The sequence below is a fragment of the Eublepharis macularius genome, chromosome 2 (genome assembly GCF_028583425.1).
Source record: "Eublepharis macularius isolate TG4126 chromosome 2, MPM_Emac_v1.0, whole genome shotgun sequence".
Taxonomy (NCBI): Eukaryota; Metazoa; Chordata; class Lepidosauria; order Squamata; family Eublepharidae; genus Eublepharis; species Eublepharis macularius.
The window spans coordinates 231995028-232007896 of record NC_072791.1 but is presented as its reverse complement, the minus strand read 5'-3'; the positions used below and the strand labels follow the sequence as shown (position 1 = coordinate 232007896).

Sequence of the window (12869 nt, the reverse complement as noted above, 5' to 3'; positions counted from 1 at the left end):
TGAAAACCACCCAATCCCCAGCCCACTCTTTTCCGAGGTGGCTGCGATGTTGGTGGTTGTTAAGCCCTCTTTTCTCCGTGGGCAGCTTCCTATCCTCCGGGCAGCTGCTGGGATGAAAACCCAGAGTCTGCGGAGAAGGGGGCGGGGTTCTTTGAGGGGGCGGGCCCTTTATTTCCATTCCTGGCACGAGGCTCATAGCTTACCCATGCTCCAGTCCCTCCAGTGGCTGCTGTGCAAAGGTGGGAACCTCTAGTCAGCCACAGACCCAACTAAGCAATGGTCTTGCCCACATTCCTGAAACATGGGATAGATGCCACATTAGGGAACGCTGCTCAGAAGAGGTACAAGGGGTGGGTCAAAGCCTCATGTGGCTCCCGAGCCATTGAGCGAGTATCACTTCTCTACAGGCTGAAGTCTCTTCAAGGCGTGACCTGAAAATTCATCTGCTCTTACACAGAGGATGCTGGTTCATCAGTCTTTGTGCTGACAGGGTAAATGAAAGATAATCTATGTGAAAGCAATGTCGGTAATTCTAGCAATGCATGCACGTTTAACAGTTTCAGTATGATTTAGAGATCATTCTACGGCTCTATATTTAGGAGTCGATATTTCTGAGGAAAAGGGTGAAATGATGATTATTGCTGATGGAGATCACGAAGCAAAAGAAACTGCTGTCAAAAATAAAGTGTGCCTAGAAAAGAGAGATAGCAATATGAGCCAGAGTGTCTCATTAGGTACGGAAAACAAACATTTATAAATGGCAGTGGATCCCTGCAATTGCCTATGGTAAATGGTTAACAGGGATGCTTAGAGCACTTTTGTAACGAGTATTCAGTGCAAACAAAAAATTCTATCAATGGATCTTGACCTATATTAGCCATGTTCTTTGATTTTATTAAAGATATCCTATTCCTAAGCAGTGCTGTCAAAAGATATCGTGCCTTTAATTCAGCAATAGTATATACACTTTAGCTTGTTGTTTCCATTTCTAGCTAAGAGGATTGTATATAGTGGGGTCTAGAAAACAGAAACTGGAGTCTGGGAAGCAGTCGTCAAAGCAGACGGCACAATCCAAAGCAGAGTGTTATGCCCTTCCAATTCCACTGAAATCAGAGCACTTAGAAGAGTGTAACTCTGCTTAGAACCACATGTAAATCAAGGTGGATCCGTTGTCCAGCATCTATCGGGCAGGTCCCAGCAGGGATCTGCAGCGCTCTCCCTTTTCATGGAGGAAACCCATATGGGGTTTCTAGTGTGAAGAAATATTGAAAATGGGATCTAAGGATGTTGCCCTACAACCACATCAAGCCATTATCATTTGATGGTTGTTGTGGGTTTTCCGGGCTGTATTGCCGTGGTCTTGGCATTGTAGTTCCTGACGTTTCGCCAGCAGCTGTGGCTGGCATCTTCAGAGGTGTAGCACCAAAAGACAGAGATCTCTCAGTGTCACAGTGTGGAACCTGCCAACAGCTTCTCCACACTGTGACACTGAGAGATCTCTGTCTTTTGGTGCTACACCTCTGAAGATGCCAGCCACAGCTGCTGGCGAAACGTCAGGAACTATAATGCCAAGACCACGGCAATACAGCCCGGAAAACCCACAACAACCATCGTTCTCCGGCCGTGAAAGCCTTCGACAATACATCATTATCATTTGCTTTGTGCGTATTGCCAGTTTTCTAATACTCTTGTTATTTGGGCTATTACATCTTTTTCTATTTTCTTCTGTATTTTATGATTGTTTAGAGGATTCATCCTTTTTAGTGAATTATTATTCAGTGATTGCCATTGTCTTTTCTTGAGTGCACTTTAGTTTGATTTGCTGCTTTAGAATGATGCTAAATAATTAAAAGTCCCCTCTTGACCCTCTTAGGACTGGTTCAAATGATGCCTGGCCCTGTATGAAGACGCAGGAAGCTTGTCTTGCTTCATCTCCAATGCTACCTGGTGTCCATGCAGCATCTTAGCATCCAAATCATATGTTCATATTGTGTAGACACTAGGAATGTGCACTAGAAAAAAATCCGTGTCAGTTTTGATTGTGATGGGTTGGACAAGCTCCGTTGCATTATTGGTTTGTTCTGGATGGGCTGGTGCTGGCTCAGATCTAATCCATTCTTTTTTGTTTGTTTTGGTGAATTTTGGCCTGTTGTGTGTGCACAAGGTAGGTGTTAGTTGTGCATGTGTGAATGCATGTTCTTTTCAAAGGGGTTGGGGAAACGAGGCTGTAGGGCAGCTGGTTTTGCACTTAATGGCTCCAAAATTACTTGGAACACCGTTCTCCCTCCAAATCATTGACTGGCCCACTAAGTTTGAGCGCGCACACACAACAACAACAACAGGATTCAGTCATCCTAAGGAATGCTAGGAGAAAGGCATCAAGGCGAGTATCGGGGCTGCACACATGCACACTGTTCTTTTCAAGGGAGGGTGGGGAAATGAGGCATTATTCATGCTTAATCAGGCAAACCCCACAAACTTGCCTGACCTAGTCCAAAAACCTATTGATCCAATGAGTTACTCCTTTAGCATAAAACACACACCTAATCTGTGTAACGTAAGCCGGAGTCTCCGATGCCCCTCCCTCCTGAAACCCATGTGAAGAGAATTGCTGGAGTTTTCTTCTGGCTGGCAGTGCTGCCCTGCCACTTTCCTTGCATTGTGCGTAAAAGAGCACCTGATGTCGGATGAGGGTGCTGTCTGCTCTGCTCCCCTTTTGGGAACTGGTCATCCATTCCCAAGTTTTGTTTCCAAAACTAATGGTGGGGGCAGGGAGGCACTTGGGCCCCTTCTCTCCAACAGAGTTAAATTAAATTGAACGGACGTTTCTGAAGCCGATGGGTGGAAGGGCCGGATTGCTCCCCTGAGCCCTGCTCCTGATTGACAAGGAGACAGCACCATTGCCTGGGAAGCAGCCCCCCAGAGATGCACAGCACTTTTCCCCTTCCCCTTCAACCGAGTTAAGTTAAACTGAGCAGATATTTCTGAACTTGAAGAGTGGGGGGAATCGGTGCTCCCCAGTTTTGATGACCCAATTGGCAGGGAGACTGCTCATGGAAAATGCATTCATTCTCATTCCCGCCAATAGGATTAAACACTAAGGGCTGCAGCCCACAACAACAACAACAACAGACAACAACAACATTCAATTTATATACTGCCCTTCAGGATGACTTAACACCCACTCAGAGTGGTTTACAAAGTATGTCATTATTATCCCCACGACAACAACACCCTATGAGGTAGGTGGGGCTGAGAGAGCTCCTAGAAGCTGTGACTGCTTCAAGTGCAATCAACCCCCCCTCTCCAGATTAGAGTCCAGCACTTAACCACTACACCAAACTGGCCTGGCTGGTCTGCCTGTGTGTGCCTCTGCTTCGTAGGTAAGAACCAAAATGAAACTCACAAACTTTTTGATGGGTGGGAAACATAATAGTCTTGTTCCCTGATTTTGTTCTACCATTCAGAAAGCTGCTTTAACAGACCAAACCTGTGATTTCTGTGTATATTTTCAGCTCCCCTCCCCACCATTATCCACACCCCTAGTGGAGACTTCATTCAAGAAACCAGCCACACAATGTGAACTTGTGCAAGGAGAAGTGTGGTGGTTTGATAGCCATTTGACTATTAAGCTACCACACAGACTAATGGCAGTGGAGAAGAGGACAACGTGTTGGGTGGGTGAGGAGATGAGATACACTCCTAGAGCTTTCTCTGCCTTTCATTGCCAATTATTGTCCAGACTGACCCTTGTGCCAAAATTCCTTTCATTAGATTTTTCCAGGGAGTCCTCAAGTGATCTAGAATTTCATATCCCAGGTCCAAGTACAACACTTGCTTTAGGTTCCATTGACTACAAGCATGGGGGGGGGAACCACCCCCTCTTAGTTTGGGAGAATTTTTCTCCAAACCAGTACAGATTGGCCTGTCCCTTAAAATTGGAAGATATAAGCTACACTTTTTAACTCCAGATTTAATTCCTTTCTTGCAACATTTGGCTGGATTGGAAGACTGACTGTGGTCTACTGGTGCTCTGAATCTAGGTAGCAGAGCACAGGAAGGCTACGGCCACAGTCAATCTTCCAGTCCAGCCCAGTATCCCAAGATAGGTGTTAAATGCACAGTTATAACCGTGGCTTTTACTTATCAAGTGTAAAATGGAGCTCTACAATAGATATAGTGTTTATTGTTTGGTACTGATATCAGATCACAGCTCTGTTCAGGTATGGCATATTTTACTATGATTATTTTGTGAAATCTGGATTTGGCACACAGAATTGCTCAAATCCTGGTTTGTGTCAACAAATAGTGGTTTCATTCCCTTCTCCGAGTTACCTGGGCAGGTGTCACCAGGCAAGTGTCTTTTACATTTACAATTTCTCTCTCTTTTTCTTCTTTTGTCACCAGAGAACAAGCCAGGGTGACTGCATTCACTAACTGTGGTAAATAAACTAACTTCTGATCCTGGTTGGATGGACTTTAACTAACCACAGTTCATGGAATGGCCTGCATTCAACCATAGGTAGTTGAATTAAACTATGGTTTTGCATCATGTGTAAACTGAACCAATATATTTTAATTAAAAAGCCCTGTTTGGCTTCTGTTGATTTAGCACCAAGGATCCAATGGAAAAAATGTATGGCAGCTCACAAATAATTTCTTTGGCAGCAGTTGCACTGAAATCTATGGGATGACGACTCTAGTTCTTTTTGTATGTGATGAACTCGGGCTCCATCTATACATTACAAAGTCCTCATGTTCACTGAGGAACAACAAAGACTTTTTATCCCACAATGGGAGTTCCGTGCTGCCTACCAACACATGGGCTCTTTTCTGTGTGTGACTGCAGCATAGAGGAAACAAAAACATGGTTTTTGTGTCCTGAAACCACTGCATGGAGCTGATACTAGCTCTGTGGTAACGCTTATGTGTAAATAATGTGATTTTTACACTGGATCCAATAGCAGCTCCATGGGGCAGTGTGTGTGTGTGTGGGGGGGGGCAGCTTAAGCCACTTCTTGCTCTATGTTGTAGTCACAAACCGAGAAGAGCTGGTGTGCATCTGTGAGGCACAAAACTCCCATCGCACATGTGATAAAAGTCCTCCAACAAACACGAGGACTTCGTAATGTGTAGACAGAGCCTAAGAGTATTCACATGTATACACGTGGCTGAATGCTGCTTCCAGCACCCTCATGTTGTTGCTCCAATGATGAAACTAAATGCGTAGGACTTTCAAATGTGATGGCACACACTGCCTAGGGCAGGGTCCCCAACCTATATAGAGCCTGTGAGCACTCTGGGAATGAATAACATTCAATTTATATACTCCCCTTCAGGACAACTTAATACCACACTCAGAGTGGTTTACAAAGTGTGCTGTTATTATCCTCACGGCAAACACCCTGTGAAGTGGGTGGGGCTGAGAGAGCTCTGAGAGAGCTGTGACTGACCCAAGGTCACCCAGCTGGCTTCAGGTGGAGGAGTGGGGAATGAAACCCGGCTCGCCAGATTAGAGTCATGCCGCTCTTAACCACTACACCAAACTGGCTCTCAAAGGGAGTGGTGGGTAACAAAATTATTGCCTCAGAAACAGGTTAACACACACAGAGGAAGCCCAAGTGTGGGCGAGGAGAGTGGTAATATCAAAAATACATGGGGAAAGAAGAGTGAGAAAAAATAAAATCAATGTGATGGTGGCAGCTGCAAGTGAAACCATGTTATTTTCACCTGTGCAGCCAATCAGATCTCCGGTGGCTAATCAGAAGCCTGGCTGAGCAAGGCTCCCACATGGCCCCACTGCTAAAAACACTTGGTGGGTGCCAGGAAAGGTGCTGGTGCGTGTCGTGGTGCCCAGGGACACCACGTTGGGGACCCCGGTGCAGGGCATGGAGACATCAATTGTGAGGCACTCCTTGATGGTTTGAAGGTGTCAGCCTAAACGAATTGCATTTTTGGTCCTCGGATTGCATACAAAATTGTGAGCTATGCATCAAAGGTTGTGGTTTTAGGCATTAAAATTCAAATCAGGTCAGCATGTAGGTGGCTTCATCGTTTAGATTTTTAAAAAAATGTTCTCATGGTGCCCTTTACTATCACATCTCTGCACAGAAAACACGTGAGTACAAGGAAATATTGTGGTTGAACTGATGGGTGTGGTGGAAAAAATCTGAATATAAAAAAAATAATTGCAGAACTGTTTGACTAAAATTAAATTGAAAGGACACCCCCTACCCTCCCAGTACACATACTGCCCGTTTGTCTATGGGACTTGATAGAAATGAGTTTATGTTATCAGACAATATTCCTTTTCCCATTCGACAGACTTAAAGCTGAAGACACATTTCACGTTGACTAATTTTTCTTCATTAATGAATGCTCGCTTTGCTCACAGCGATTTGAGGTTAATTGTGCACGCACTGATCCTGCCCACAACTTCCTTTCACATAAAACCATAACAAAAGCTTGGTTATCCTTTCAGGTATTATTTAGACCACTTCCTCCCTCTCTATCTTGCACGCACTTATACACATGTGATCTGGGCTCGAGCATTCCACAATCCTGTATCCTGAGAACAGCTGTCTGTTCCCCTCTGCAGGTCGGAGGAGGACCCTGGTTCGTTTCCCATCTTCTTTGGATTCAGAGTTTTTTGGGCGTCTCCAGCAATCCAACAGCAGCCACTGAGATGATTTTATTTTTTACTGTTACTATCTTTTGCAGCATAACTGTTGGCATCACCAAAGGTGAGTTTGAATTCCAGGCTAGTCATATCCCTCCGCCATAGATCAGTGATCCAGAAGAGAGACAAGAAACGCATTGGCCCAGGGGCTCATATGAAAACCCTGAATATTGTAGAACAAACTGTATTTCAACTTATCTGGAAATATTATTGAGATTTGTCATATCAAAAATGTTTTGGCTCTTTCTAAATCAGTTGCTAAAATATGCATACATTTCTGTAGATTAAACTAATTAAATGTAAAAACATTAAACTAAATAAAACTGAGTAATTCTGATGGATCTAATGTACTCATGTTGAATATACCCCCAATGTTGTTTTAAGAATCTCACGTTACTGCAGATTCTAGCATTCTTTTTCTTATGGTTAAGTGATTTCTTTTGATCATTTTTTTGTCACTATGTTCTGCTTTTCTTCATTACAGTCATGGAGGTGAGTCAGCCAGCATTCATAATCGCGAAAAGACAAGAGGCAGCCCACTTTATCTGCGATTACAACTATGCTGGGGATGCAAAGCAGTTTCAAATAACTTTATACAAGCAGATAGGGAATCGTTCGATCCAGATCTGCACCTCGTCCTTCACAACTGAGTACAAGCCGTCTAGGATGCAGGAGGCCATCCGCTGCCATTTCCATCCTAGCCACAACAGAGTCAATCTCACTCTTTGGGGACTGGAGTCAACTGATGCTGGCCTTTATTTTTGCAAGATGGAGCGGATTTATCCTCCCCCTTATTACCCAGCCATGGGAAAGGGAACCCAGCTTTATGTTATTGGTGAGCATTGTTTACAGGTTCCAGATGTTTTACAAAAGGAACTTGCCAGTCTTCGTGGGCTGCCCATTCTACCTCTGTAGCCCAGACTTCACTCCTTTGTCCTTCTTGCATAGGATGGTCCTCGACTGCCAACATGTCAGGGATCTTGCAACCCAACTTCATTTGGGAACCAGCCAGTTATCATAATCTGCTAGGCTGTTGAACCTTGCCCAAATCTTTGGGAAGATTTGAAGGGGGCACAGAAGTGAGGTTCTGGGTTGAAGGGCAATGCTGTGCTCCACTAACAAGGGGTGCCTTCTCCTAATGGGTTTGAATCAGGAGGAGGAGCTTTGCATTGGGGTGGGGGTGGGGAGGTATATATGCATCTTTAGATGTCCCTGCCTGGCAGCACTTGCTGTTCTTCCAACCTTCCTCTGAAATTCAGAGCCAAACTACATGAGATGCCCAACATGTGTTCTTCATGAGTCGGGTCCTGCAAGGTTCCTCGAGTAGTGTAGTCTTACAAAGAACAGCCGCTCGATGTGATTTTCTGATGGGGGAAGAGCGATGGGAGGGATCTCTCTTGTTCAAAAAGCCAGGAGCTTGGGGGCGGGAGAGGGGGATGTAATAGGAGGCAGGAAATCCAGGGCGGCTTTTTGCAAGAGAGAGAATCCATGATGCAATTCTCTACTAGGTAGAAGAGCAGTGGAGGGGGGATTCTCTCTCTCTTGCAAAAAGCATCTCTGGATTTCAGGCCTTCTGTTATCCCCCCCCCCCCGCCCAAGCTCCCAGAGGAAAACCTGAGCTGAGGCTTTTTGCAAGAGACAGAGAGAGGATCACTCCCATTGCTCTTCCCCTAGCGGAGAATTGCATCGAGCAGCTGTTCTTTGTAAGACTACACTACCCAGGGAACCTTGCAGTACCTGACGTGCTCATGGGCATCTCGTGTAGTTTCTCTCAGTCTCTGCCATTTTTTTTACAGGCTTCAACAGGAAGCCATTGCATGCCTGTGTAGATAAGGGATTAATGTACATCAGTCCCAGCAATTACTTCCCAACTCAAACTCTCATTGAAGCTAATGGGATTTCTGACTGGATGTGGAACATAAATGGCCACAAACAAGCAGCTTCACTTGATACAATTAGCTAGTGAAAAGGTTTTTTTTTTAACTTTCTTTTAACTTCCTCACCATAACTCACCCAGAAACCTTTGCTGTGTGTTCGAAGGGTCAGGGACTTGGTAAAGACCGATGGAGGACAAAATGCCAGGTCACCCATAAAGCTGGACCAGATGTGGGATTTGTTTTTTTTAAAAAAACAGGCTGTAAAAATCATAGAAACATGCAAATAGTCCTGATAGTAGATCTTAGCTAAAAATGTTGTGGAGCCTTACCAACATGGAGATGACTATCAACTTTACCGAAACGTGAGAAGGCATGGCAAGACGACGAGTGCACTCCTAAGCTACGTTACACCCTTCTAAGTCCATTGAAGTCAATGGACTTAGAAGAGTGTCACTGTGTTTGGGATTGCACTGTGAGCTGCTGTTAAAGACCCAGAAACCTTTTCTGTGTGTCCGAAGGGTCAGGGACTTGGTAAAGACCAGTGGAGGACAAAATGCCAGGTCATCCATAAAGCTGGACCAGATGTGGGATTTGTTTCCATAGAAAATTTTTGGCAAAGGCTGAGTGTTATGGTGAGGAAGTTAAAAGAGAAACTGTGTCTGGTGATGGCTCTCAGCAGACTTATGCTCTCCAGAGCAAATTACCTGTCCCATTCCACAACCCCCCTTTCCTAACCATGCCTCAGACACACTCCCCTTTAATTCCCTGAGGCTGCACATTTATTAAGGAGTTAGTCCAGTTGAACAAAGTGGGACTGACTTCTGAGTAAACAGGATTGCACTATAAAATATATTTTCTGCAGTTACTAAGAATGTGATGCTCTTATTACTTGGGAAAGCAGTGAAAACATACAGAATTGTCCAGTGGTCACTTGTAAAAAAAAATAAATCTATTTCAGACCCGGAACCCTGTGTAGACCTCCAACCTTATCTTTGGATTGCAGTGGCGGGAGCTTCTGGATTGCTTATTTACAGCATTTTAATTACAGTCTTCATTTTGAGAAAGGCAGTAAGTACCATAGCAACCATATACAGCATGAGAATTTGGAAGTAAATTTAGGGGAGTTGTTCATTTATGAAGTATACCATGTCAAGCAGCTCTGGTTCTTATGTGTTGTTGGAACACAAAGAGCATTGAGGGACCCCTTCTACAAAGAATAAATACAGGAGTTAAACGTCTGTGGAGAATCCAAATTCTGCCTCTGAAGAACTCTAATTGCAATAGATCCAGAGGAGTTAGCCATGTTATTCTGTAGTAGCAAAATAGAAAAGAGTCCAGTAGCACCTTTAAGACTTACCTACTTTACTGTAGCATAAGCTTTCGAGGATCACAGTTGTCTTTGTCAGATGCATCTGATGAAGAGAACTGTGATTCTCGAAAGCTTATGCTACAGTAAAGTTGGTTAGTCTTAAAGGTGCTACTGGACTCTTTTCTAATTGCAATAACTCGCTTCATGTGTACTTTCAATGATATTGCCGTGAAGCTAACTAGAATCTGGAATTTTGGCAAGGTAAACTAGAGTCCTGAAGGATAAAGAACTGTCAAAGATGCTGAACTGGCTAGAGTGCTATTGCAGAAGTGGAAAGGACATTCACTGCAGTGTTCGGTCCTGGAATGTTCCTGGATCTATGGCATGGTAGCCAGGAGTCATTTCCGCCCACTCTTTTAGATCACAGAAATGCTCTCTGTGGTTAAGCCACCTTCTCACAAGAGCCCATTTTACCCATGCTTGAATGAAGACTAGTAAATAGCTTCTAGCCATCATATTTCAGAGGTCACCTCATTGCACATTAGCATAGGCCCAAAGATTGGGAGAGAAGAGAGAGAGGCAAGGAAGGGATGTAAGGGTACCCGATTCTTGTCCATCATCAGAATTGACAAAACAAAGCTCTCCACCAACCAAGAATGTACCTCATTTCCATATGTGATTGGGGTGCTTTTCTCTACCAGTGATAGTGGGGGACTGGGATTTGGAACTGGAATGGACATTATCACCTAGATAAAAATGATGGCACCACCAGGAAAACCTAAGAGGACATTCTCATAATTTAGAGATAAACTAATGCTAAACAGAAGAATATTTTGAGTGCAGACATCTGGAAAGGTTTGTCTAGAAAGATCCAGAGGACTTAGCCATGTTAGTCTGTAGCAGCAAAATCGAAAAGAGTCCAGTAGCACCTTTAAGAGTAACCAACTTTACTGTAGCATAAGCTTTCGAGAATCACAGTTCTCTTCATCAGATGCGATGCAGAAGCTTTCAAGAATCACATCGAATGCATCTGACGAAGAGAACTGTGATTCTCGAAAGCTTATGCATCGCATCTGATGAAGAGAACTGTGATTCTCGAAAGCTTATGCTACAGTAAAGTTGGTTAGTCTTATAGGTGCTACTGGACTCTTTTCAATTTTGCCTAGAAAGAACTTTGATGCAGGTTGGAAAGGGAATATAGCAAGGTATCAGGCTGTGATTAAAAACAGTATTGTAAATTCTCAGGTGGAGCTGATGAGAATATAGAATAGAGCATCTTTTCATAACTTTCGAAATCAGTCTTTTATGTCTATCTGGTAAGAGTGTGGAGGAGTGAGTGAGTTTTTATGATTTTAGGAATGTGAATTTTTGGGATACATTTGTGTGTGCAATCTGTTCAGTAGAGATTAGCAAGGCCGAACATCCTTGTATATCTGCATGGAAATCAGAGGTGGATTATGTAGCTCTAAACATATATGGCCAAACAGCAGCACGGATTTCCTGTTGAATTCTCAGGCCTAATGTAATAATTTCTTTTCTTTAAAACAGATACTAAAAAGAGCCTATTTTACCCCTGGCACCTATGTGAAAATTGTACCAACATAACTAGAAACAACAAGGAAAGCCACGTATCTTCCTGCACTGAAACAAAAAAGAATACTATACTAAATGAAAGGATGAAGAGTCTGATATGAAGGCGGGAGGAGGGAGGGATTTCCTGACAAACGGGCATCTAGCTTCCAAGCAACGCATTAACGAACCATTAGCTTTACTCCCAGAAGGCTATTGTGTGCTTGAATTTTTTGTGGTCTAGCCACATAATTCCACAACTTGTGCCCCAACACCATCTTCCTTTGTAAAAATTTCCACAAAGTAATGGTTTTCCCATTTCTGTAGCCCCAGATGCACACAACGCCTCCACGTGCTGCAGCAGAAATGAGAAAACTCTTCCCTCCCACGCTGTTCTTGCTTGGGGGAAAATGCTTGGGAGAAAGGCAAGAGCTTTCCCTCCCCCAGAGGCAGCTTTCCAAGCCCATTTGGGACCTCCTTTTTTTGTACAACCCATGCCCCAGAGCTACTGTGTGTGCGCACAAGCCCGAGTTGGCTCAGTGTCGAGCTCATGAAGGAAGTAACATTTAGAGTGACCCTTAAGGCCAGTTAATTTGATTCTGGACTGTACCATGTTGGGCTGCAATTGTGCATGGGGGTCCTTTTCATGTTTGAATGCATCCCCTTTAATAAAAGCCTCCCCCCCTGAAATACATGCCCTTTCCCAGGTATTTGCTTGCTATAATCCAGGAAAAGCTTTACAGTTGGCTTAGTCACTATGGAATATCTTACTCTGGGGAAGACCATCTTTTTTCAGAGACTGTGGTTCATTTTTTAAAAAAGAAGTGTAAGCTAATGGGGTTATACTGAATAGTCAATCATGAAAATGGGTGGCAGGGTAAAGAGGGGCAATTCAGGGGGAAAACGTTTCAATTACTTACACTTTAATTGAGGGAGGTTTCATCTATGTGTTTGGCTTTATGCTAGTTTTCAGATTTGCAGCTACCATATCCTAATGTATCTGTTTTCATTGACTATCCCAACTGTTGATCATATTGTATTTTTGCTGTGAATGTCTTCGCTACTGATTATATTGTATTCACTTGCAGTATGTAATCCACTTTGGATCTCAGTGAAAAAGACAGACTATAAATAAACAACAACAATAAAAATATCTTTCAGAGTTTGTCCTTAAGGGCCTCTCACACTACCGTTCTAAATTGTGGTAGTCAAGCTCTACCCTAGTTCTCTCTAATTCACCAACTCCGTAATCTTCCATCTACCTTGTCCTCACCCTCCTCTACTATTCTCTTTACAAAAAATGATTTATAAGGAAAATAAGTAACTAATCACTAATCACCCCAATCCAAGCCCATTGAAACCAATGGGCTTAGACTGTGCTTGAGGATTGCTCTCTATCTCAGGCATTCTCTTCCATACAGGGCTTTTTCTGGGA

The 12869-nt window shown here is 43.6% G+C and overlaps 1 protein-coding gene across 1 annotated transcript; it reads left to right on the top strand.

Moving 5' to 3' along the window:
• The first annotated feature begins 6588 nt into the window (after positions 1–6588).
• Positions 6589–12543, top strand: CTLA4 (cytotoxic T-lymphocyte associated protein 4). The gene is made up of 4 exons (XM_054972478.1): positions 6589–6743; positions 7164–7514; positions 9515–9624; positions 11414–12543. Exons 1-4 carry the CDS (start codon positions 6686–6688, stop codon positions 11468–11470), a joined length of 576 nt encoding a protein of 191 aa, XP_054828453.1. The 5' UTR covers positions 6589–6685; the 3' UTR covers positions 11471–12543.
• The last annotated feature ends 326 nt before the right edge of the window (positions 12544–12869 follow it).

Coding starts and splice junctions, on each gene's coding strand:
- CTLA4 (XM_054972478.1), top strand. CDS start 6,686: ATGATTTTATTTTTTACTGTTACTATCTTTTGCAGCATAACTGTTGGC. Junction 6,744..7,163: donor AACTGTTGGCATCACCAAAG/GTGAGTTTGAAT, acceptor TCTTCATTACAG/TCATGGAGGTGAGTCAGCCA. Junction 9,625..11,413: donor TCTTCATTTTGAGAAAGGCA/GTAAGTACCATA, acceptor TCTTTAAAACAG/ATACTAAAAAGAGCCTATTT.